The 23630-nt window shown below is 34.6% G+C and overlaps 1 protein-coding gene across 3 annotated transcripts; it reads left to right on the top strand.

The window, feature by feature from the left end:
- The first annotated feature begins 12907 nt into the window (after positions 1 to 12907).
- Hdlbpl1 (high density lipoprotein binding protein like 1) lies at positions 12908 to 22668 on the top strand. 3 transcript variants are annotated; one of them, XM_087599630.1, is made up of 4 exons: positions 12908 to 12961; positions 15808 to 15880; positions 17145 to 17217; positions 20495 to 22668. In XM_087599630.1, exon 4 carries the CDS (start codon positions 20593 to 20595, stop codon positions 22624 to 22626), a length of 2034 nt encoding a protein of 677 aa, XP_087455756.1. In that variant the 5' UTR covers positions 12908 to 12961; positions 15808 to 15880; positions 17145 to 17217; positions 20495 to 20592; the 3' UTR covers positions 22627 to 22668. The 3 variants fall into 3 exon arrangements, with proteins under 3 accessions (XP_087455756.1, XP_087455755.1, NP_001100436.1); XM_087599629.1 differs by lacking the exon at positions 17145 to 17217 and having other exon boundaries at positions 12912 to 12961; NM_001106966.2 differs by lacking the exons at positions 12908 to 12961; positions 15808 to 15880; positions 17145 to 17217.
- Positions 22669 to 23630: the final 962 nt, after the last annotated feature.

The following is a 23630-nucleotide window of genomic DNA, read 5'->3' as shown; positions in this document are numbered from 1 at the left end:
CTTGAGGTACCCGAGAGTGGGGTCTTCTGGTGGGGTGGGGATGGAGAGTATTAGAACATCCTTATGGAAAATATTTTAAAAAGAAAAGAAAAATAGAATTAAATAGTTGAATTCAAGGTGCTTATTAAACAGTGAATAGTAATAGTCAAAATTTTAGAATTTATTTAAGTACAGAACAGTAACAAGAAGTTAAGTTACCCCAGTGTTTATTTAAGCACTATTTAAGCACAACGTGTTAAAATTCCCGAGCATTAATTTAAGCACAAATTTAAGTTTCTCTAGCACTTATTTAAGCACAGAGTGTCACGGAATAAGCAAGAAAGTGTTAAGTTTTCAGATGCCATCAGCTTCTAGCCCCCAGTAAAATAGCAGAGAACTACAAGGCCAGAGATCATTAGTCTTGCTGTTCATCCAACTCTTTGTTCCACCTCAGCTCTGAATCCTAAAATACCAGAACAGGACCCCAGCACTTCTTCCATTTCCCCGTATTAATACAGTAACATTCCATACCAATTAGTACAAACTATTCTGAGGTTTATCCATCAGCTTTTGCAGTTTCCTACTGATATCTGGGGATAATGATTCAAAACATTTTTCTTAAGGAGAAATTCTTTCTCTAAGGACTCTGGGGTCATATTTGAGTTTTCTAATTGACTCCTAGCCTTTCATGGAAAAGTTGGTGAAATAAAGCTTATTTTTGCCTTGTCAAATGGCAGCTATTTAGGAATAACAAAGAATCTTCAATTTTCTTCTTCAAATCCTCCAGAATATGGAGGATAATATGTTTTATGTTCCACAAGGGAGTGAGTCAATCCCATAAGATTATGTTTGTAGGTGCTTATTATGCACCCATCATAAACAAATATTTTTCAGTCCTAGTTGTATGACAAGGGAAATTTTGCATACACCTATATGCAAGTAATGGAGAATTCCATTATTCTATTTTCAGCACTGAGGTTGAAGTTTTATCTAAGAGCAGCATGACATCCTTTTAAGCCAAGTCATATGTAGCCTGGACATAGTTATCTGAATTTTCAGTGAGAATGAATCAGGTTTATTTCTTTATTTTTTGTATTTTTGTTTTATATTTTGTTTGTTTGGGGTTGAAAAGTTTTAGTTTTGTCAGCAGAAATGACCTACCGAACATATTATATGCCTTAAATACCTCTACTATTTCTTGTAAAGAAACGTACCTGAAATAAATGGAGGGGATTAAAAACTCTCAAAATTGGCCTCTTAGGTTCCCCAGAATATGATACGAAGGACTGGGGTCTGGTGCAGTATTAGGATAAAGGGATTTTTATGGATCTGAGACAGAAGAAGGGATTCAGTGGGGGAACTAGAGGTGGATAAGGAATATCCACTTTCTTTAAAGAAGATGAGTGGCTCATTCAGTGGTTGTCAGAGTGATAGATTTTGGTTGGAATTTGCTAACTTCTTTTTTTTATACTAACTTGAGTATTTCTTATTTACATTTCGAGTGTTATTATTCCCTTTCCTGGTTTTCGGGCCTACATCACCCTAATCCCTCCCCCTCCCCTTCTTTATGGGTGTTTCCCTCCCCATCCTCCCCCCATTGGCGCCCTCCCCCCAACAGTCATGTTCACTGGGGTTTCAGTCTTAGCAGGACCAAGGGCTTCCCCTTCCACTGGTGATCTTACGAGGATATTCATTACTACTTATGAGGTCAGAGTCCAGGGTCAGTCCATGTATAGTGTTTAGGTAGTGACTTAGTCCCTGGAAGCTCTGGTTGGAATTTGCTAACTTCTAAGAGATGCTATAAGAAATAAAAGAACAGTTGACAGTAGGTAAACTGTGATCATTTTCCTTCCCTTTTATAAAACAGGTCTGCTTGGAGTATGGTGTTACAAATTATTGACTGGGGCAACCATCTCTTAGAGGACATCAAGGATAAGATTTCTGGCAGAAAAATATTGGATTTCTATAATTGATTTAAGGACTAGTTGTGGCCAGTGTTTGTGAAGACAGAAAAGTGACAGCTCTGGAGAATTCTTGGAACCTGTTTGCCACATATAGATTGAAATGGAAGAGAAAAGAGAGAAAAATCTTACATAAACTTTACTGTTTTACTGTCTTCAATTTCTAACTTATCTTGAGTAACTCTACTTGTCAGCAATGGGCAGCTCATGCAATCTGTTCTGTCCCAGGAAGAGACAAAATCTGCATTGCAATTTTTGGTCTTACACAGTGGGTTACTTTAAGTGATAAATATCCTCCACAATCTCAAGCATTTGAATATTGGTTTATCATTTATGGCACTGTTTTGGGAAGATAAGGAATTGTGGGCTTGTTAGATGAAGTTTGTAACTGAAGATGGCCTTTTGAGAGACAAAGACTCAGGCAATTTCATGTTTGTTCTGTTTCATACTTCTGCTTTAAGATGTGACCCCTCAACTTCCTGCAGCTGCTACTATGCATTTGGCTAACCATCAGGGATTCTCCCTCTCTGAAACTAAAAGCTAAATTAAACTCTTCTGTAATTTTGCTTGTCCATAGTATTTTACACAAGACTAGGAAAGGAGCAAATACATAAACTGGAAACTGCATTTTTCAACTTTTCTTCAACTGAGCCTCCTTCCTCTCTAATGACTGTAACTTTTGCCAAGTTGACACAGAAAACTTAGTCACTGCTGTCAGTCAGCAGTGGATATTCAGCCAACTCAATTCAAACATGGAAAGGATATGAACAGCTTTCTGTAAGCTTAACTTAATCTGTTGACCTAGGGGAACTTACTATATGCTGGTTTTGATTTAAGACTAATTCCTAAATGCCTACTAAAGTAGTGTGGCTCAACAATTAAAGGAGAGACTTGTGGAAGTCAGTTGATCTGTGGTGTTTTGCCTAATATACAATGCAGAATGGATGCAATGCCTTCCCAAATTTACTTTCATGAGGATTGTTCTTGTGTACATGGTATTCAGATGTTGATTTTTATGCCCAAACATCTATCTACAATACAGAAGATGGCATGGTCAAATATTTCCAGTCTCATTATATTTAAAAATTGTTCTCTATTGTATCTGATTGGTCAATTAAAGAACTGATTCAGCCTATGACAGGGCAGATGAGATAAGAAGGCTGAAGTTCTAATCTGATCCTGGGATCCCACGTAGAGAGAAGGAAGGGATTGACCACAAGGAAGAATGTAGAGAGAACATGTGAAGAGACCAGGAACATTTGCCACGAGGTCACAATGAGGGAACAAACATGAGGACACACATGGATCAGGAGCCAGTACAAAAGCAGATCAACAAATAACATAAGACGCTATTTTAGAACAAAAAGAAAGGGTGAGAAGCCATGGCAGGTGATGTTAAGATTCTGCTCTGTGTATTTACAGGTTGTCATCAATGTTCCTAAGGGATGGATGGTACCGGGCTTTGTATCATTCATCTTCATTCTTCTCAGTCATAACATAGACCTGTTATGGATCCAGAAGTTGGACTGGCTTTCAACCTTTGCAGTCATTCTCAGGAGATGGTCAATCATGACAGGTCTCAGAGTGCCTGAGCATTCTCAGCATGATGAAATGTCTAAGAGTGGAGAAGCATGCACCTTGCATTCTGAAACGGTGATGTTTCCAGATGGTGCAGAGGAGGAGGTGCAGATGATAGCAACAGGGCTCCTAACATGGGATTGTTCTCAAGCAAGGCACAGAAGCTACCCCAAGAAAAGTTGAATAAAATTCCATTGTGCACATGTACCACATTTTCATCATCCATTCATTCACTGGTGACATTTAGACTGGTTTCATTTCCTTGCTATTTTGAATAGTCCAGCAATTACATGGATGCTCAAATATCTCTGCAGTAAGACATAATCTCCTTTGAATATATGTCAAGAATTTGAACACTACGTCATATGCTATCACTAATAAGTAAAAAACAAACAAACAAACAAAAAACTCTCCACTGACTTTTATAGTGGTTGTATCAGTATACGTTTCTTAGTGGTGAATAAATGTTTCTCTTTGCCCACATCCTCATCAACATTTACTGATATTTGTTTTCTTGACAATTGTCATTCTGACTGGAATAAGATGGGTTCTAAGAGTAGGGATACATTCAAGTGAGCAAATCTAAGAATTTTTGAGGGGAAAGAAGAGGCTGAGATTAAAGTCTGAAGATATAAGCAATGTATTCAGTGAGACAAAAGGACAACAAAAGGAGGTCAAAGGGATACAAATTAGAAGGGAGGAAGTCAAAATATCACTATTTGCAAATGATATGATAGTATCCTTAAACGACCCCAAAAATTCCAACAGAGAACTACTAAGCCTGATAAACAACTTCAGCAAAGTGACTGGATATAAAATTAAATCAAACAAATCAGTACCCTACCTCTAATCAAAGGATAAACAGGCTGCGGAAGAAATTAGGGAAATGACATCCTTCACAATAGTCAGAAATAATATAAAATACCTTGGTTTGACTCTAACCAAACAAGTGAAAAGTTTGTATGACATGAACTTCAAGTCTCTGAAGAAAGAAATTGAAGAAGAGCTCAAAAGACGGAAAGATCTCCCATGCTCATACACTAGCAGGATTAATAGAGTAAAAATGGCCATCTTGCTGAAAGCAGTCTAAAGAGTCAATATCTCCCCATCAAAATCCCAAGTAAATTCTTCACTGAGGCAGAATGAGCAATTTGCAAATTCATTTGGAATAACAAAAATCCCAGGATAGTGAAAACTATCCTCAACAATAGAAGAATTTCTGGGGGAAATCACCATCCCTAACCTCCAGCTGTATTACAGAGCAATAGTGGTAAACAAAACAAAACAAAACAAAACAACAACAACAACAACAACAAAAACCAAAACGGCATGGTATTGGTACAGAGACAGGCAGGTAGATCAATGGAATAGAATTGAAGACCCAGAAATGAACCCACACACCTATGGTGATTTGATCTTTGACAAATGAGATAAAACCATCCAGTGGAGAAAAGACAGCAATTTCAACAAATGATCTGGTCCAACTGGCAGTCAGCATGTAGAAGAATGCCATTCAATCCATTCTTATTTCCTTGTACAAAGCTCAAGTCTGAATGGATCAAGTCCTTCCACATAAAACCAGATACACTCAAACTAATAAAAGAGAAAATTAGAAAGAGTCTTGAAGACATGGGCACAAGTGAAAGTTTCTGGAACAGACCACCAATAGCTTATGCTCTAAAATCAAGAATCAACAAATGGGACCTCATAGAATTGCAAAGCTTCTATAAGGCAAAGAACACTGTCAATAGGACAAAATGGCAACCAACCAACTGGGAAAAGATCTTTACCAATTAATTATACATCTGATAGAGAGTTAATATCAATTTTATACGAAGAACTCAAGAAGTTAGACTCCAGAGAGCCAAATAACCCTATTAAAAAATGTGGTAAAGAGCCAAACAAAGAATTCTCAACTGAGGAGTATTGAATAGTCAAAAAGCAACTAAAGAAATGTTTAACATCCTTAGTCATCAGGGAAATGCTCTGAGATTTCACCTCACACCAGTCAGAATGGCTAAGGTAAAAATCTCAAGTGACATCAGATGCTGGCAAGGATGTGGAGAAAGAGAAACAATCCTGCATTGTTGGTGGGATTGCAAGCTAGTACAACGACTCTAGAAATCAATCTGGCTGTTCCTCAGAAAATTGGTCATAGTGCTACCCAAGGACCCAGCTATACCACTCCTGGGATTATACCCAAAAGGTGCTCCAAAATATAACAAGGACACATGCTACACTATGTTCATAGCAGCCTTATTTATAATAGCCAGAAGCTGGAAAGAACCCAGATGACCTTCAGCAGAGGAATGGATACAGAAAATATGGTACATCTATACAATGGAGTACTACTCAACTATCAAAAACAATGACTTCATGAAATTCATAGGCAAATGGATGGAACTAGAAAATAACATCCTGAGTGAGGTAACCAAATCACAAAAGAACAAACATGGTATGTACTCAGAGATAAGCAGATATTAGCCTAAAAGCTTGGAATACCCAAGAAACAATTCACAAGCCACATGAAGCTCAAGGAGAAGTAAGATCAAAGTGTGGATGCCTCAGATCTTCTTAGAAGAGGGGACAAAAATACTCACAGGAGGAAATATGAAGTCAACATGTAGAGCAGTGACAGAAGGAAAGGCCATCAAGAGACTGCCCTACCCGGGAGACATCCATCCCATATACAGACACCAAACCGAGACAATATTGCTGATGCCAAGAAGTGTATGCTGACAGGATCCTAATATAGTTGTCTCCTGAGAGGCTCTGCCAGAGCATGACAAATACAGAGGTGAATGCTTGAAGCCAACTGTTGAACTGAGAATGGGGGTCCCCAGTGGAGGAGTTAGAAATGACTAAAGGGGCTGAAGGGGTTTGCAACCCCATAAGAAGAACAACATTGTCAACCAACCCGACAACCCAGAGCTCCCAGGGACTAAACCACCATCCCAAGAGTACACAGGGATGGACCTATGGTTCCAGCTGCATATGTAGTAGAGGATGGCCTTGTTGGGCATCAATGGGAGGAGAGGCCCTTGGTCCTGTCACAGCTCAATGTCCTAGTGTAGAGGAATGCCAGAGCAGATGATGGGAGACAGTAGGTGGGTGGGTGATGGAGCACCCTCGTAGAAGCAGAGGGAGGGAGGATGGGATAGCAGGTTTCTGGAGGGGAAACTGGAAAGGGGGAATAACATTTAAAATGTAAATAAAAAATATCTACTAAAAAAAGGGTTAGCACCCCTCCCCCAGCATACAGAGAGAGAGAGAGAGAGAGAGAGAGAGAGAGAGAGAGAGAGAGAGAGATTGAGAGAGAGGCACACACAAACTAGTTTATTTTTCCAGGCACAGAATGTACTGGCTAGATATGCTTCAGAGTTGGTTGAATAACCATAGCAATGACTAAGTTTTCTGTGCCAACTTGGCAAAAGTTAGAGTCATCAGAGAGGAAGGAGGCTCAGTTGATGAAAAGCCTACAGGAGATACAGCTATAAGGCATTTGCTTAACTAGTGATTAATAGGGAAGTGCTAAGCCTATGATTGGTGATACCATCCCAAAACTGATGTCTTTGGTTGTATAAGAAAACAGGCTGAGTAAGTCATGGGAAGCAATTCAGTAAGCAGCACCCCTCCATGGTCTCTGCATCAGTTCCTGTCTCTAGTTCTAACCTTGATTGAGTCTCTGCCCTGACTTCCTGCAATGATGGACTATGTATGCTCTGGAGTATAAACCAAATAAGTCCTTCCATCCCTAATTTGATATTTGGTCATGGTGTTTCATCTTTGGTGGTTTTATTGCTATGAAGAGCACCACAACTATGGCAACTCTCACAAAGGAAAACATTCAGTTGTGGATAGCTTACCATTTTAGCGGAAGAAAGCATAGCATTGTCCAAGCACACATGATGCCTGAGACAGAGCTGAGAGTTCTATATCTTGATTGAAAGCAGCAGAAGAAGATTAGATTTTGTTTTATACTGGATAAAGCTTGAGCATTTAAGACCTTAAAGCCCTGCGTCTACAGTGGCACAATGACTTTCTGCAGATCTTGATACAGAACTCCAGAAACAAGAATGGCTACATGATGCCATACTTCTCATCATGATGATAATAGGGTAAACATGAAACTACAAACCAGCCCCAATGAAACGTTTTCCTTTATAAGAGTTGCCTTGTCCGTTATGTCTATTTACAGCAATAAAACCATAACTAAGCCTAGTTTGTGCCATTGTAGTGGTATATTCATGTGACAGACATAACTATGTTGTGGGAAGAATTGAGGAAGAACTTTGAGAACTTTGGGCTAGAAGAACTTTTGAATATTTACATCCCAGGGGGATATATTGTAGGAATTTAGAAGATAACACTGAGAACAATAATATAGATATTTCAGAGTAACAATTAACAACACTATCACAGCCATTGTATATTTTCATTTAAGAGTCTATGGCTTGGTTAGCTGGGGCTGAAAATGAGGCATTATTATCAAGCTAGCAGAACTACAGAAGTGTAACCTTCACATTCATGAGACAAATATTTCTGGAGCTAAGAAATTATGAGTGATTAAAAATAGATCAGCGTCACTGAGGTAAATTCTTCTGTGATATGTTTTCTGAGATCACAGAGAAGTTGTGTACCATTGTAAGCCAAGGATGTACCTGGTGCTAGAAGCCATATCTGGTGTCTTAGGATTTTACTGCTGTGAACAGATACCATGACCAAGGTAACTCCTTTTTTAAAATATTTTATTTATGTACATTCCAGACATTGCCCCTTTGTCTCCCCTCACACAGTTCCTCATTTCATTCCTTCACCCCCTTGCCTCCAAAATGGTGCTCTCTCCTATCAGGCCTTTCCTTTCCCTAAAGCTTCAAGTCTCTTGAGGATTGGGTACATCTTCTCCTACTGAGGCCATATCACGTAGTCCTCTCCTCTGTATGTGTCACAGCCCTTGGTCCATGCTCTGTAAGTTCTTCAGTTGGTGGCTCAGTCTAAGAGACCTTCATGGGGTCTGAGTTAGTTGAAAGTGCTGGCCTTCCTAAGGGATGCCCTCCTCTTCAACCCTTCAGCTTCTTCAATTTTTTCCCTAATTCAAACAAGTCCAAGACTTCATTCCAATGTCTTGGTGTAAGTATCTGTGTCTGTCTTAGTCAGCTGCTGGTAGGGCCTCCCAGAGGACAACCATGATAGTAGGCTCCTGCCTGTAAGCATATCATAGCATCAGTAATAGTGTCAAGCTTCAGTGCCCCAGATGAGATGTATCCCAATTTGGGCTGGTCACTGGACCACCAAGGCATGTCTTATAAATACAGCTTTTAATTTGAGCTGGATTACAGGTTTAGAGATTCAGTCAAGTATCTTCAAGGTGGGATCATGACAGTATCCAGGCAAGCATGGTGCAAGAGGAGCTGAGGGTTTTTCATTGCCATCTAAAGGCCACTAGAAGAAGCTTGGCTTCCAGGCAGCTAGGACAAACGTGTTAAAGCCAGCACCCAGAGTGACACATCTATCCCACAAGGCCATAAATTCAAACAGTGCTACTCCCTGGGCCAAGCATATTCTAACAGCCACATAGTAATTTGTAAGACACACAGGGGGTACTGGATTGAAGACTGAAGGGGTTAATTAGAGAAATTGAGGTTTGACAATAGAAAGCGTGGCCATAACAGTCTATCAGTGAAAAGGGAAGTCCAGCAAGGACACCAGCAGTTTTGGAGATGTCAGATCAATAGAATAACCATCACAAACAGCAATACCATAGTTGTAGATCCAGCCAGTTGTTAGAAGATAAGCAGTAAGTGCTACAGAAGAAATGCTGGAAAAGTGGCCTAAGCCCTGTGGAGGATCCTGGAAGACAGTGTGTAGACCACAGATAATGGGCGTTTTGGAGTTTAGTTTTGCTTGGTTAAGAATTTGGCTCTGATCTGGTTATTTCTCTTGAAGAAGATATTTAGGATTTTTAAAATGGAGCCCATAGCTAAAAGACTTTGAACTTTTAAAAGAGATTTTAGAATTTTAAAGAGATTGAATATTTTTAAAGTTTTAAAATACAATGTGATTCATTTGTAAAGATTGTGGGACTTTTAAAGTAATTTATGTTTTAATGTGAAATCTTGAGGATGTATAAGAAAAGAATAGTTATGCCTTAATTGTGATGTGTTTGTGTTTCATGTTGACAAGGGGTTACTTGTACTAGTCTGTTTGTTTGTCAAATTGATAAAAATTAGAGTCATTAGATAGTAAGGAGCATCAGTTGAGGAAAACCCTCCATGATAGCCAGCTATATAACATTTTATGAACTAATATCAATGAGAGAGGGTCCGGCCCATGATGTGTGGTACCATCCCTAAGGTGGGGTCTTTAGTTCTGTAAGAAATCAAGATGAGAAAACTATGGGAAGCAAGCTAGTAAGTAGCAGAACTCAGTTTCCTCTGCATTAGCTCCTGTCCCCAGTTCCAGCCTTACTTGAGTTCCTTTTCTTCTTTCCTCTAATGATGGAATATGAACTGAAAATGTAAACCAAACAAGGTATTTCCTCACCAAGTTGCTTTTTTGTCATGGTGTTTTATAGCAGCAATATAAACCCTAACATTGATATAGACAATGGTTCCCTGATCTGTGGATTAAGCTATTATGTATGAAAGACCAAATGAATGCTACCAGACATGCCCCTCTCCCACACCCACAAAAAAAGTTAAACAAGAACAATGTTTTTATATAGAAAAATACAAAAAATAGTCCTAGAATTGAAGCCTGAAAAGATGAAATTATAGTGGTTAAGACTATATGCCTGATGGGCCAGGCATGCTCACAGAAGGCACAGTGTAACATGGTTTTCCTGCCTCTAAGATGCTCTGTTTTTCAGTTTCTATTTCTAAAAGCTACAGAGCTAAGGTCATTAAATGTTGATTCGATTCATGTAATGATCAAAAGGAAACCTGGAATAAGTGGGGAACTTGGGGTAAATGATTAAATGGATATGCAATTCCTAAAGAAATAGCTTATGCAAATAAAAGACTGGGCTTTGGTCTGCAGGAATGGGGTATCTGAAGCATATTGCAGAGCTGTCAGTTTGCATTTATCACTTACTAAAAGTCATTCTTTCTCAGCTCCCTTTCATCCCTTTTTTTAGCTGAGACATGACATTGTCATATATTCATTTTATTATCTTGTTGGCTTATGTAGAAAACAGATTAATTTTATAAAATTACAGTTTACTATCCTTATCAAGCAGTTACTCCAATTCTAGAGGTTGTACTAGATAGGAAATCCTGACTTAAACAGATTGCCATATCTTCTAGTACCCGATATGCATTTATTCAATGCCAGCTGAGTTTTTTTAAACTCGTGTCACAGGAAGAAAATTAGGATCAAATGAATAGAACATTGCAATCATTTCGGACTTTTTTGTAAAATATACAGATATCAGAGGATGGGAAACAACTCATCTATGAGTCAAGTTCCTTCTAATTCAATGAACTTTCTAAAAAGGCTACATATGTGGGACACACAGAGATTTCTCTTCTTTCCTTATTACAGGTTGGCTCATTTCAATAAACAGAACTGATTATAGAATTTATTTGATTCTGGAGGCAAATATACTTTACATTGGTGTTACTCTAGGTGATAGACTAAATTATTTGGAAACATACTAGCTTTGACAGGTGGCCAGAAGAAGAGAATGCTCATTAATATACCCAGAAAGCTATTCAAGTTGCTATACTACTTTGGCCATATATTCACCAGATTCTGGTATTGATGTGTCAGAAGATTGAGAAACTATCTGGAATCTCTGTGAGGAATGTTTTAGGTGCATCACTTTAGATGTACTTGCAATTTTGTAGTAAGGTTCTAATATTGTTAGTAGTCAACTATTTGTCATTTAAGAATTGATTATTTGTTTGTCATTTGACCTTAGAGGAAAGTAAAAAAAAATGACAATGAGCTATGAAGTTACCCTTTGACTCATGCTGCCAATCATAAGCTAAGTATCTCACCTGACAAGACATAAATAAATGTATAGGTGCACAGCAGCAATCCTTTATGAATTTCAAGAGGTATCTATGTACACTTACAGGCATGAGTTAATCATTTTAAAATTGGAATACGTGCCAGATTTATGGTACTTTTTCATCTTTAGAATTAACAGTTCTAGGAATCAATGGGTAGAAATAGAAATAATTCCACTTATTATCACTACTAGTGACCTACTTCAAAATGTTGTTCCTGTAACTATGTCCTTATGTTTGCTAGTCTAAAAATCTTTCCCCATAGGGGAAAAAGTTATTTTTTTTCCAGCAATATATGTAACAAATATCACATTGAACTGAAATATAAGAGTTTACCCTTGTTGTTTGAGATTCTGATTCCCTGAGTCAAGAAAAGAATATCATTGTTAGGAAATATGACTGATCCATAGTACCATGGAGAAATTTCATTTCATTTTCAAAATGGAGGAAGAAAGCCTTCTAGAGTGCAGCATATCCTTTAAACCATCCCACGGTAATACCATGTCCTGTGCTTAAAGTGAATGGGAAAATGCAACAACCCATTCCAGTAAGGATGTCAAAGATTCACTTTCAGTAATGAAGGTAGTTTGCTCTTCCATACAAAAATAAAACAACAAAAACAAAAACAAATCAAAAAACAAAAACAAAATCAGAAACAGAAGACCCAAGATCCACTGAAGTACTTTCTGAAGGTTGAGGAAATATAGAGTTTATTGTAGAGAAAAGTAGTTATAAGTATCAGCAAAGTTCATGTGACTGGTTGTAGAAATTAGGATTATAATCACTGCAAATGTTTCTGTCCTATTTTATTAATAATAATTTCTACCTATGTGCAATATATTAAAACTATTTTTTCTTCATTTTCTAATCATGCAATGTAATGTCAATTGATGTAACAGTAGTTAATTCTTTTGAGTTCATGTTTTCATATTTGTTATGACACTAAAATATTATGTAGTCCGTATGGGACTTTATTACCTACTCTAAAAATTAAGTACAGTGTTTATATTTATATATTTTCATATTTCCTTTATTCTTATTCCAACATGCAGTGTTATAATATTCTGAGATGATCTTTCAGTTTTTAAATTTTTTGTTGAAGGTAAACATAATATTTACATTTCAGAATTTATTCACATATACTTGACATTGCCTGTTTACTGTCTAAAAGTAGTTTGAGTTCTTTCCAGAAGAGGTTTTGTGTTCTAATATTTAAATACCTTTGTTCTTTTGTTTTTAAATTTTTATCACTTGCTTCTTTAAAGATTTATAACACTGATTTGTCCCTTTTGGGCATTAGTAGCTTTCTGCCAAGTGGATCAGCCTACTCTTTGTTAGGTCATCCTCCCTCAAAATTCAGTTGTCATAGAAACCTTCATATACACTCAGTAAAGCCAAGCTTAGTCCAGTCAGGTAGTTCATCCATTACAGGTAAGATACTTGCTAACATTTTGGGGTTGTTTTGGTGAAAAGTTACTTTTCTTCTACTTTTAAGAGTTGTAGTCGATTATACAGGCTTAAGGCAACTGTTTAATGTCTTTTGAATATACTTTTGTTATATTTCATTGTAACTTGTTAGTTGATTTCTTAGTGTTGCAAGCCTACTTCTGAGTCTAATTACCCTTTCTACATTAATGTTATCTCTTTCCTAACAGTATATTGAGCAAATGGTTATAAGAATTTGTTATTTTCTGTTTCTTTTAAGATTTAGTATCTTAAATGATACCCAATGGGGATCATAGGAACTTGGTGGCCATCTTGAAGTTATCTTTCATTGTTAAGTCATAATCTTTCATATTCATAGTTTTTTCCAGCTTTCTTCATGTGAATAGGCTGTCTTGAATAATCTGCCTGTTATTTTATTTTTTTCTTAAAATTTCATAATCTTGAGTTTGTGTATATATCCACTATTAACGTAGGTCAACTTTATATACTACTATATAGCTGTATATTTAATACTATACTGTATAGTGAGTTTCCTTACACTCTTCAGTTGACTTGTCCATCTTGTTAGACTCAGATTCTTATCTAGTTTATACCTATCTGATATTTTATCAGAAATAATTGTCACATTTTATTAGAATTTATGGACTCGTGGTTTTTTGCTTTATACTCAATCTTTGAGCACTATCAAATATTATACAAACTTTGTGGCACATCACAAAGTTTCATAAGATTTCCTTGCCTTTTCCTTATTCTATCATACAGGATGATAATTCTTCATTTTAATCTTCATTTTTAGAGTTTTCTTTCATCTTTTATTATAGTTTGGTTGTAGAGTGCTTTTTCATATACCTTTTAATTTCTATAAACAGACCTTGGAGGTTGCATTTTTATTTCTATATTCTGCATATCTTGTGCACTTGTTTTGCAATTTTTGATTTTATATTGGTCTAACACACTCACATATATAATTAATATCTGAGGGTCATTCAATCCTAGTATTCAGAGCATGGATCCACTTTGGTTAGTCTTTCTCAAATTGAGAAGTGATTTCTTCAAAACCCAAAATTGTTCTGGTAAGTCTGTTATAAAATGATTGTGTCATCACAAGTTAGAATCATTTCATAACTTATCCATTACAAGTCATATATTTCCACATTTAATCTTAAGTTTTGCACCTGTACAAGGTACATGTATACGCCTTCATATTTTAACTATTATTTCCTGATAGATATTATCTTCCTTTGCTTGTTATTCATATTTCAATCTCTGTACTGACCATATGATTATATGTATAATTATTATTCATACTAACATCACCATCAGTATTTTTGTTTTACTAGTTTTATTAGCATAATATAATATGAATACCATATAAGTGCATTAATATTATATACAGTTATACAATTTTCATTTATACTCTAAGTAAATTAGGTCTCTACTGTTAGAGCATGAACTAGTACCATGTGAATATGTTCAAACTTTGGTCAAGTTTTTTGTGGTACATCACAAAGTTTCATAAGATTTCATGTGAATTTTTCTGATACCATGTATACAAATTTAAATAGGGCAATGTTTATAAAATTGTGAGAACTTATATCATATATAATTTGAATTTGAACAGGGAACATTAGAAGAGAAAAAAGAAGCTTATATAATTATGGTGTTCAAATGTCTCATATTAAAATGAGGAGAGTTAAAATTTTTGACATATGAAGATGCTAAAAACAATCCTTAATCTCCAGTGTTCTAACATATAATGGCATATGTAAATTTTCATGTAAATATTTAATGTATAAAATAAATACTAGAGTATTAATTAAAAATTAATGCATTTATTTAAGTTACTTTGAACTATTGTATATAGCACCTCAGATAATTTGAAATTGTTTAATAATTCATTTCACCATTAAGTAGAGAAAAATTCATACACATATACACAAAGGTGAACACAGAAGAATGTGATATGAAGAAATGTATATTTGTTGCAAAATTACATGTTCAATTGATAGACTACTTTCTTTTTATTTAACAAAATGTATTTCTGTTAAATCAAGAGTTAGAACTCCTAATAATTAACTTTTTTGTAATGTTAATATTAAGTTACCTAATTATAGGGTTGTACCTGTCTTGCTAAGTTACCTTAGGGAAATTATGTTGGAATGTCATTTATTCACAATGCCAAGGAATATTATTGAATAAGAAAGTGCCATATTATCTGCTCAGGACACAAATAAAACTAAATGAATATTTAAACGGTGAGAAATTTGCATATAGTTAATTATTTATTAAATAATTTAAGTGACCATTATCTAGAAAGTAGTATATATTAGGTTCTTGTATTTTTTAACACAATGCATCACTGACCTCTAAGAAAGTATGTATGGATCCTATAAGACAGAAAAGAGTAAATCATTTTGAGCTGATCAATGAAAATCTATTATATTTATGCCAATAGCATTATGTGGAGGCATTCTTGTCTTTTTTTATTTTATTCTGGAGCTGAGGACCAAACCCAGGGCTTTGTGCTTACTAGGCAATCACTCTACAACTGAGCTAAATCCCCAACACTGGAGACATTTAAATATAAATTTGTTGTACATTCTCAACTTAATTTAGTGTAAAGGTTTTTTTTCTATTCCACAGTAATATTATGTGTGTGATATATGTGCATATATATACATACATATAAATATATATATGTATATGTGTGTATGCTGCAATTTATATCAATTTCATTTAAGTTTATGGCATGTGTTTAATGAGAGGACAATATTTTAAATACTGAGACTCTCTAAGTATCAGATAATGGAAGGCCACTATTTTAATTTCAGCTTTTGCTTCATATTGAGACAAATCAGCAGGTCCATGAAGCAACCATCTCCAATTGTGTTAGAAACTTAAAAGGTGAGTTTTTTTTTTTTATTTCATAAATGTATTATAAAAGGAACCCTTGCAAACTGAACTATAAGAAAATTTAAGTTAGAATATCATTTAAAATATAATTTGTTAATATACTCAAAACTTATCTCTGCGTGAGGAATGTCCAGTAAAATCAAAATTATTTCCTGTTAAGTAGATCAGACATGGCAATTAAAATATTAATTAGAATTATCTTTCTACATGAAATAGATCTTTCCAGAACCATAATGCACCATAATGCACTTAGAGTCTTCTGCCATTTTGTAAAGGCAAAGTATTCCCTATTATACAGAAATAATAGGAAAAAAGTATGTTTAAAGTTATTTTCCCTTTCTTCGATGAATTAAAAACATGTAACAGCTGTTACTAGTGTGTTTTACATAAAATAGTATTTCAATAAGTGCTTGGATAATCTAATGTAAACTTTCAGTGGCATTTGCGATCAAGCACAGTAAGTAAGAGTTTGTGGTTAGAGTATCATTGAGGTACACATCAGCTAGAAGAGATTTTAAATAATTTCATGTGAAAAAATGGCATTTTTTACAAAAATCACCTTATAGATTCAAAAATACATTCATCTATTAAGCAATATTATTCATTGTAACTTACCAAATGAAGCAGATTTTAAATAATTTTCTGGATGAATAGTTTTTATAAAGTTAGCTAGCATGTAAAATCTATATGGAGCTTCTGTAGAAAACAATAAGACCATAGTTTGTATGAGGAATAAAGAAAAGAAGCTCATTTCTACTGGTGTCTGGAGAATCTTTTGGATAGTACAATCATTAGTGACTAGAGAGAACATTTGTGGCTGCTCTAATGGAAAACTTGAAATCAATTTCCTGCATCCCCTTGATGGCTAAAAATATCTATAATTTCACATCAAGGTCCTCAAATATTCTTATGACCATCATGGGGACTGCAGTCGTTTGATACATATATAAACATATTGAAAAATACTAATACACATATTTATTATGAAGCTACAATAATAATAATAATAATAATAATAATAATAATAATAATAATAATAATGATAGATAAACTCCATGTGATATAATGCTCTTATGTGAGGAGAGCTGAAAGGAATTGGGAGTAGTAGAAGGAGGGGAAACTGTAATCAGGATATACTTTATGAAAATGATCTATTTTCAATAAAAGGAAAAAAGAGTTTGCAAATATAAGAATCAGTGTTATTTGTGTAGCTCTGAGCTACATGAAGTTTACATAAGACTTTCTTTGCATATAGATTCTCAAAAACTGTTTATAAAGGAAATCTGATGCAGGTTAAAAAATATTTAAGAAACATCATTTATAACTAGGTAAGTCTTGCTATCATATATATTTATATTCATATACACATATGTATACATTCCTGTGTATGAACAAAAACAAGAAATATTAACAATGTATAACACTTTAGTATTTAAATGTTATTTTATCTATAAGTAGATATGATATTCTTATTGAAATTATAAACATTTTTACTTAATATTTTGATTATTGCTATCTTGCACACATATACACACATATATTTTGTGTGCTTATATCTACATGTACCGTTACATATTATAACATAAAAATATGGGAATTTGATGTTTGTATTTGATTTTTTTAAATTTCATCAGAAAAATGCAATACTTTTACAAACTAATATTTTAAAAAAAATCACATACTTTTCCTATTCCAAATATATTCATTTAATGTTTCCTGTGACATGTATAGAGTTTTACTATCTATATCTAAAAATATATTCAACAAATATTAGCATTATCTAAACTTGTTTACTATTTCAACATAATTTTAAATGTACATAGAAATTTCATGTTATAAATTTATAAATTATTTTAATCCATGACTTGATTATTGATATTTACTTTTATTGATGTGTTAAATAATTTTGTTTTATCACATACATTTTATTACTACTAAAAGATGAATGTAGCATTCAAAAGATTTTCCTAATGGCAAAAATATTTTTGATATAAGCATCAAGAAGACAAATGTTTCTTGATACAATAAGTCATAAGTTTCTTATAGAATTTTAGCAATAAGATCAAGGGTTCTGGGTTAGTGACTTTTACCACTAAGGTTTAGGGCTATTGCTTGTCATTGTTCATAAGGCTTTGCATTTGATCAGCCAAATTACAAATCTTATAAACCTTAAGGAATGGAATATGTGAATTTGTTACATACTTATCAAGTGTTTTAAAATCTGATTCTGCCATTTGATATTTGCCTCAGCTGATTCTCTTCCTTTCTGAATTCATTCTATTCCTAACAAAGATTGGCTTACTGACAAGTACAATTTCCAAATTAGTGTTAATTACTACTAGCACAGGTCTTCAGTAGCTGAGACTAAAAATGTACTACCCAAAAAATCATTACTGTGTATTTATTATTGTGTATATCACAAGTAAGGTCATGTGTATTTAGTTATATGGTTTTCAAAATTAAAGAATTAGAAGTTTTTCCTTAGTTGGACATGCATACATATCTCTTTAACATTTAGCATTTATTTTCTGACTATATGTATTCTTGATTTTCAGTGCCATTTCATATTCAGTACATTATTTTATAAGTTTTTCTTGATTTTTACTACAATTTTAACCTTAAACACCTCCCCACATGCCTGCAAAAATATTTCAATATCTTTTAGTAGTTAGAACATGACACAGGTCCTACTAGGCAATGCAAATACAATAGGAAGACCATGTGTTTCACATAATAATATCTGTCAGGGGAAAGTGAGAGTAGGAAGTACTGATACAGTGTTGCATTTTCACTTGTAAATAATAGCAGAAATGATATAAAAGAATAAATGATATAATGGAAAGTTTATACAGTCTTCTCATCCAGTGATGAGATCTGTTAAGTCATGGTAATATAGCTAATATTTGAATATACTTTGAAATGTGAAAGAATATGCTAGAATATTGATTTTAAAATATATCCAGTAGTAGAACCCTCTCTCTCTATACACACACACACACACACACACACACACACACACACACTAAGAGCAATACTTAAAGGCCTCAGTACTCTCTATGTATATATGTATGATATTAGTAGGTGCAGTTGTATATATGTGTGTAATAATAATGAACAATAATAATTTAAGAAGAACCATGAATTTGAGAGGGAGTGAGGGGCATGAGATGAACTGGAGTAAGAGAGAGGGGAGGAAATGATGTACATACAGTGGCCATATAAGGAATTTTTATCTTTATACCTATATCCATATGTGATATAGTTTGTGTATCAGGACTTAATGAGTAGTAAATATTATGCTACTTTATCATTTTGCTACTTATAATACTTAATATAAATTGAAGTACAAAAATTCTTGTGGAAATTATATTTAATAAGTTATAAAGATATAGAAATATTAGACTCAGACTAACAGAAATTCTTTTATTTTGTTTGTGTTGCATGAGAAGGATTAAAATTAAAAATGACTTTAAATACTTGGCAAGTTTTAGAAAAATTAATTGACACATAAAATTCTAATACAGTTTCAACAGTAAAATCTGAATATTAAGAGTTGAAAGGATGCGGTAAGTATTCAGAGGACCCTGAGGTATTCATTTGATGATATTTAGACAGAGTGTAGATATATTAATATTGAAGCTAGGAGATAGCACTGTGCATTTGAAGAGTGATTAGTGGTCATTTTAGTGATATTGCAAGTTATGAGATCGATATTGAATCAGAAAAATCTCTGAGCTTGCTATAAAGAGAAACGGGGTGGTTTTGAGATTAAAAGAATTTAGTGAGCGGGATTGTTGGGGGGAGGGTGGTAATGGGGGGAGGATGGGGAGGGGAACACCAATATAGAAGGGGAAGGGGAGGGGCTAGGGGGATGTTGGCCCGGAAACCGGGAAGGGGAATAACAATAGAAATGTAAATAAGAAATACTCAAGTTAATAAAGATGGAAAATAAAGAATTTAGTATTATGTCTCAATATGTGTAAATCTCAACAGAGTACTCAAACAAAAACTAATGTTTATTGTTTGAGCAGACCATATAATAAAACTTTATATATAATTTCTGTATCAGGCAAGAATTGCACAATTGGGATCAATGAGTGTTTTCTACCTTTATCAACATGTATTAATTATTTATCATGGATTTTACTGCAATATTTTCATACATGTAAAAATATTTTATCATATTCTTTCTCTGTGATACTCTAAGGTATGCCTTTTTAAAGAATGTTACTGAAAATAGCAAGTACTCGGTAAAATGTGGGTCTTTAGACACATGGAAAGCTACATTATTTTTCAATTAAAACCTGGAAACCACAGCTTCTACAGAATAAAAGTGCAATATCTCAGAGTTCAGAAAAAATGAATATTGTTTTGAATGTCATAAGAAAATTTAAAACATGCACTTTCTCTGGAAATTACTGTGGTTCGTTCCATACAATCTTTACAATTTGAACTTAAATTACACTCATGTAAGGATAGGTGAGTAGATGAAAGAAATGTTTTCTCAGGAAAATGAATGAATCTAATAATCACTCTATTGTCTTCATCCTATGGGTTACTTTTGAAACAAATTATATATTTAAAGTATTTTTTCTTCCTATACAGTAATGTGCTTAAAAACAACAACAGGCAGTTTTTTAGTCTTGGGGCTGCTGCTGAATGATCGCCAACACTTCTGAATTGCATAAACTTGAAAATCAAAAATGACTTCCAAAAGACAATACATTGTATACCCAAATAGGTCATTGCAAAGGGAAAGTCATGTTACCAACCTAAATTCAAGAAAGGTTAATTTTCCATCATCAAGTTGCAACTCAGAAAATAATATCAGTATCAGAAAGCCAGAAAACCGTGAAATATGTCATAACTGGATTCTCTCAATACCTAAAAATGCAGCCAAAGATTCTGAGGTGGAAATTCCTATACCCCCTAGTCTACACAGATCCCTAACTGATTCTAAAAAGTCTTTAATTGGTTCAATCATAGAAGAATGTGGCAAAGTCCAGATTCATTTTCCAAGTAACAACCAGGGCCCTCAAAAAGTCATTATTAGTGGCACCACAGACATTGTTGAAAAAGCCAAGAAAAGACTTCTGCAATTAGCAGAAGAGGAGCAAGCCAAAAGTTACTCTGTGGCTATTCCTGTCAAGTCAAAATATCACCAATTTCTTATGAGTAAAAATGGTGGCAATCTTCAGAGTATCTGTGAGAAGACTGGGGTACGTATCATTTTTCCTACCTTTAAGAACAAAGATCAAGAATCAATAACTATCATTGGAACAGAAGAGGCTGTTAAAAACGTGAAAAAAGTGGTAGAGGTTTTACTGAAAGATTTGGAGGATGTGGTGGAGGATAACATATTGATAAGTCCTAAGTTCCACAATTACTTTGTCATGCAAAGGGGACAGCTTTTACGAGAAATAATTAAAGAATACGGTGGTGTGTTTGTTACATTTTCTTATGCTGGAAAACAGAGCACTAAAGTGACAATAAAAGGAGCAAAAGCTTGTGTTGAAGCAGCAAAAAAACATATTCAGGGGATATTTGATCCATTGGGTTCCCAAGTCACAGCACAGTGTGTGGTTCCTCCCAAATTTCATCCTTTTATCATGGGACCTATATGCTCTCGAATTCAACAGACTGCTAGGGAGTGTAAAGTTCAAATCAAATTTCCTGACACAGAAAAGACAACTAAGAAGACACATCCAGAGGTTCAGGAAATGGAGAAAGACAAGGGAGGAAAGAATGTGAGAAAACCTGCTTCCACTTCTCCTAAGAAAAGTGACACCACGTCTACTTCGGGAAAAACTGAAAATTGCAAGGAGGCAGCACAAGCTCTGGAGACTCTTGTTCCTGTCACCGCTGAAGTTCAAGTACCTTTTCACCTACATCCTTACATCATTGGGCACAGAGGAAGTGGATTACGCAAGTTAATAAAAGACTTTGAAGTTCATATTCAAGTATCACAACCTGGTGGAAATTTTCACATCATATCAATTATGGGACTTGAAGCAAATGTTGAACAAGCCAAGACAAAATTGCAAAATCAAGTAAAAGCCTTACAAATGGAACTAGATGATCAGACATTAAGAAGTTTCAGGCAAACATTCAGATTAGATTCCAAATATCATTCCAAGATCTTTGGTAATAAAGGCATACTCATTTCCCAGATTTGCACAGAATATGACGTCACTGTCCATTTTTCAAAGAAAGGAAGCAATTCGACACAAGACCAAATTACCATTTCTGGCTCTAAAAGCAACATCCTCGGTGCCCGTGATGCAATAATGAACATGCTACGTAAGATTGAAAAAACAGTTTCCAGAGAAATCCCACTGAACCACCATGTTTGTGCCAATATTATTGGATTTGGTGGAAAATCCATCCAGAAAATCATGGAACAATATCATGTGGATATCCGTGTACCTCCCAAAGGATCCCATACTAATTCTACCATTATTGTAAGTGGATCATCTGCTAATGTCCAAGAAGCAATTGATTATATCTTAAGTCTTGAGAAACATTTCCTATCTGTTGGAAAATCTGATCCTCCATCGGACCATCATAAGCGCGGTGGTGTTTGCAACACAGCTGCAAGAACCTATAAGAGTTTTGGTAAAAGAAATACTCTTCGTAATGTGAAATCCACCACACATCCTCCACATTTGGACAATGCTGAAGATTTTCCCAAATTGAAACAGCAAACACCTCCTAAGTTTCACCCTTGGAGACCATAAAATCAGTGTTAAAATAAATAAAGGGAAATTGTCCAAACTTGATTACTTGAGAGTGCTGTCAAATTTATTATAAAACTGTAATAGATATTGAATGCCTGGCACATTTCTAACATCTTTCCTATTAGCATATCGCTGCTTATACAGTGCATATTCTTGTAGTGAAAATGAGGAGCTTCATCGTGAATATTTGTAATATGTAGAAAATTAGCTACAATTTCTACCTAGGACTAGATCCTGACATTTTTACACATACTCTCTAAAGAAATTCCATGTATAGCACAGGCTTCCTCACTTTCATGAAAAGTAGTATGGCATTTATCACTTTTACTTTGAAGTCTACTTTGATGTTAAGCAACTGTTACAAAGAAGCTACCTCTATATATTTACTGTGGCCGAACCACCTTTGCTTCACAAATACACAAATTTTTCTTCCATTACTTTTTCTCCATTTGCTTCTTCCATTACTTTATTCAGTTTCATAGTGGGAAAGATATCTTCTATATACATATAATGACTGACAACATAAGAAAAACAAATTTTGGTCAGTAAACTCTGCGTTGAGATGCTTTTGTACTTAGTGCTCATCAAAAATAGCATACTGGTGGTATGGCACAGGACCACAAATTCTAATGACCATACTATTGCCTTAAGATTTCTCACATAATGATGCTATATTTACTGATTTATGAACTATATGAATTGATTTTAATACTTTAGACAAACCCTTTAGAAATCTTCCTTGATAATAAATTTTGAAGCTAAAAATAGACTGTTTTTTCATCTTTCTTCCAGTGAACTCTTAGGCCTTGTAAGCTTTATATTAATTTGTGTCAAATTTTTTGATTGTTTCCTTTTTTCTTTTTTTTCTTTCTTTTTTTTTTGTTTCAATCACTACCAACAGAGTTACTCCTACAGCTACAGCTGAGGTCTGAGATTCAAATCAACGTTTTCCAGTATTTCCCCTATTTCATTGTGCTAATTGCCCAAGTCTTGTTTTCTCAGGA

This window comes from Rattus norvegicus, chromosome X, assembly GCF_021556685.1.
Source record: "Rattus norvegicus strain SHRSP/BbbUtx chromosome X, alternate assembly SHRSP_T2T, whole genome shotgun sequence".
NCBI classification, from domain to species: domain Eukaryota; kingdom Metazoa; phylum Chordata; class Mammalia; order Rodentia; family Muridae; genus Rattus; species Rattus norvegicus.
Note: the sequence above shows the minus strand (reverse complement) of the source record. Positions and strands in the feature narration are given on the sequence as shown.

What these genes read in the sequence shown, in the direction of transcription:
- Hdlbpl1 (XM_087599630.1), top strand. Translation starts at nt 20,593, where the DNA reads ATGACTTCCAAAAGACAATACATTGTATACCCAAATAGGTCATTGCAA.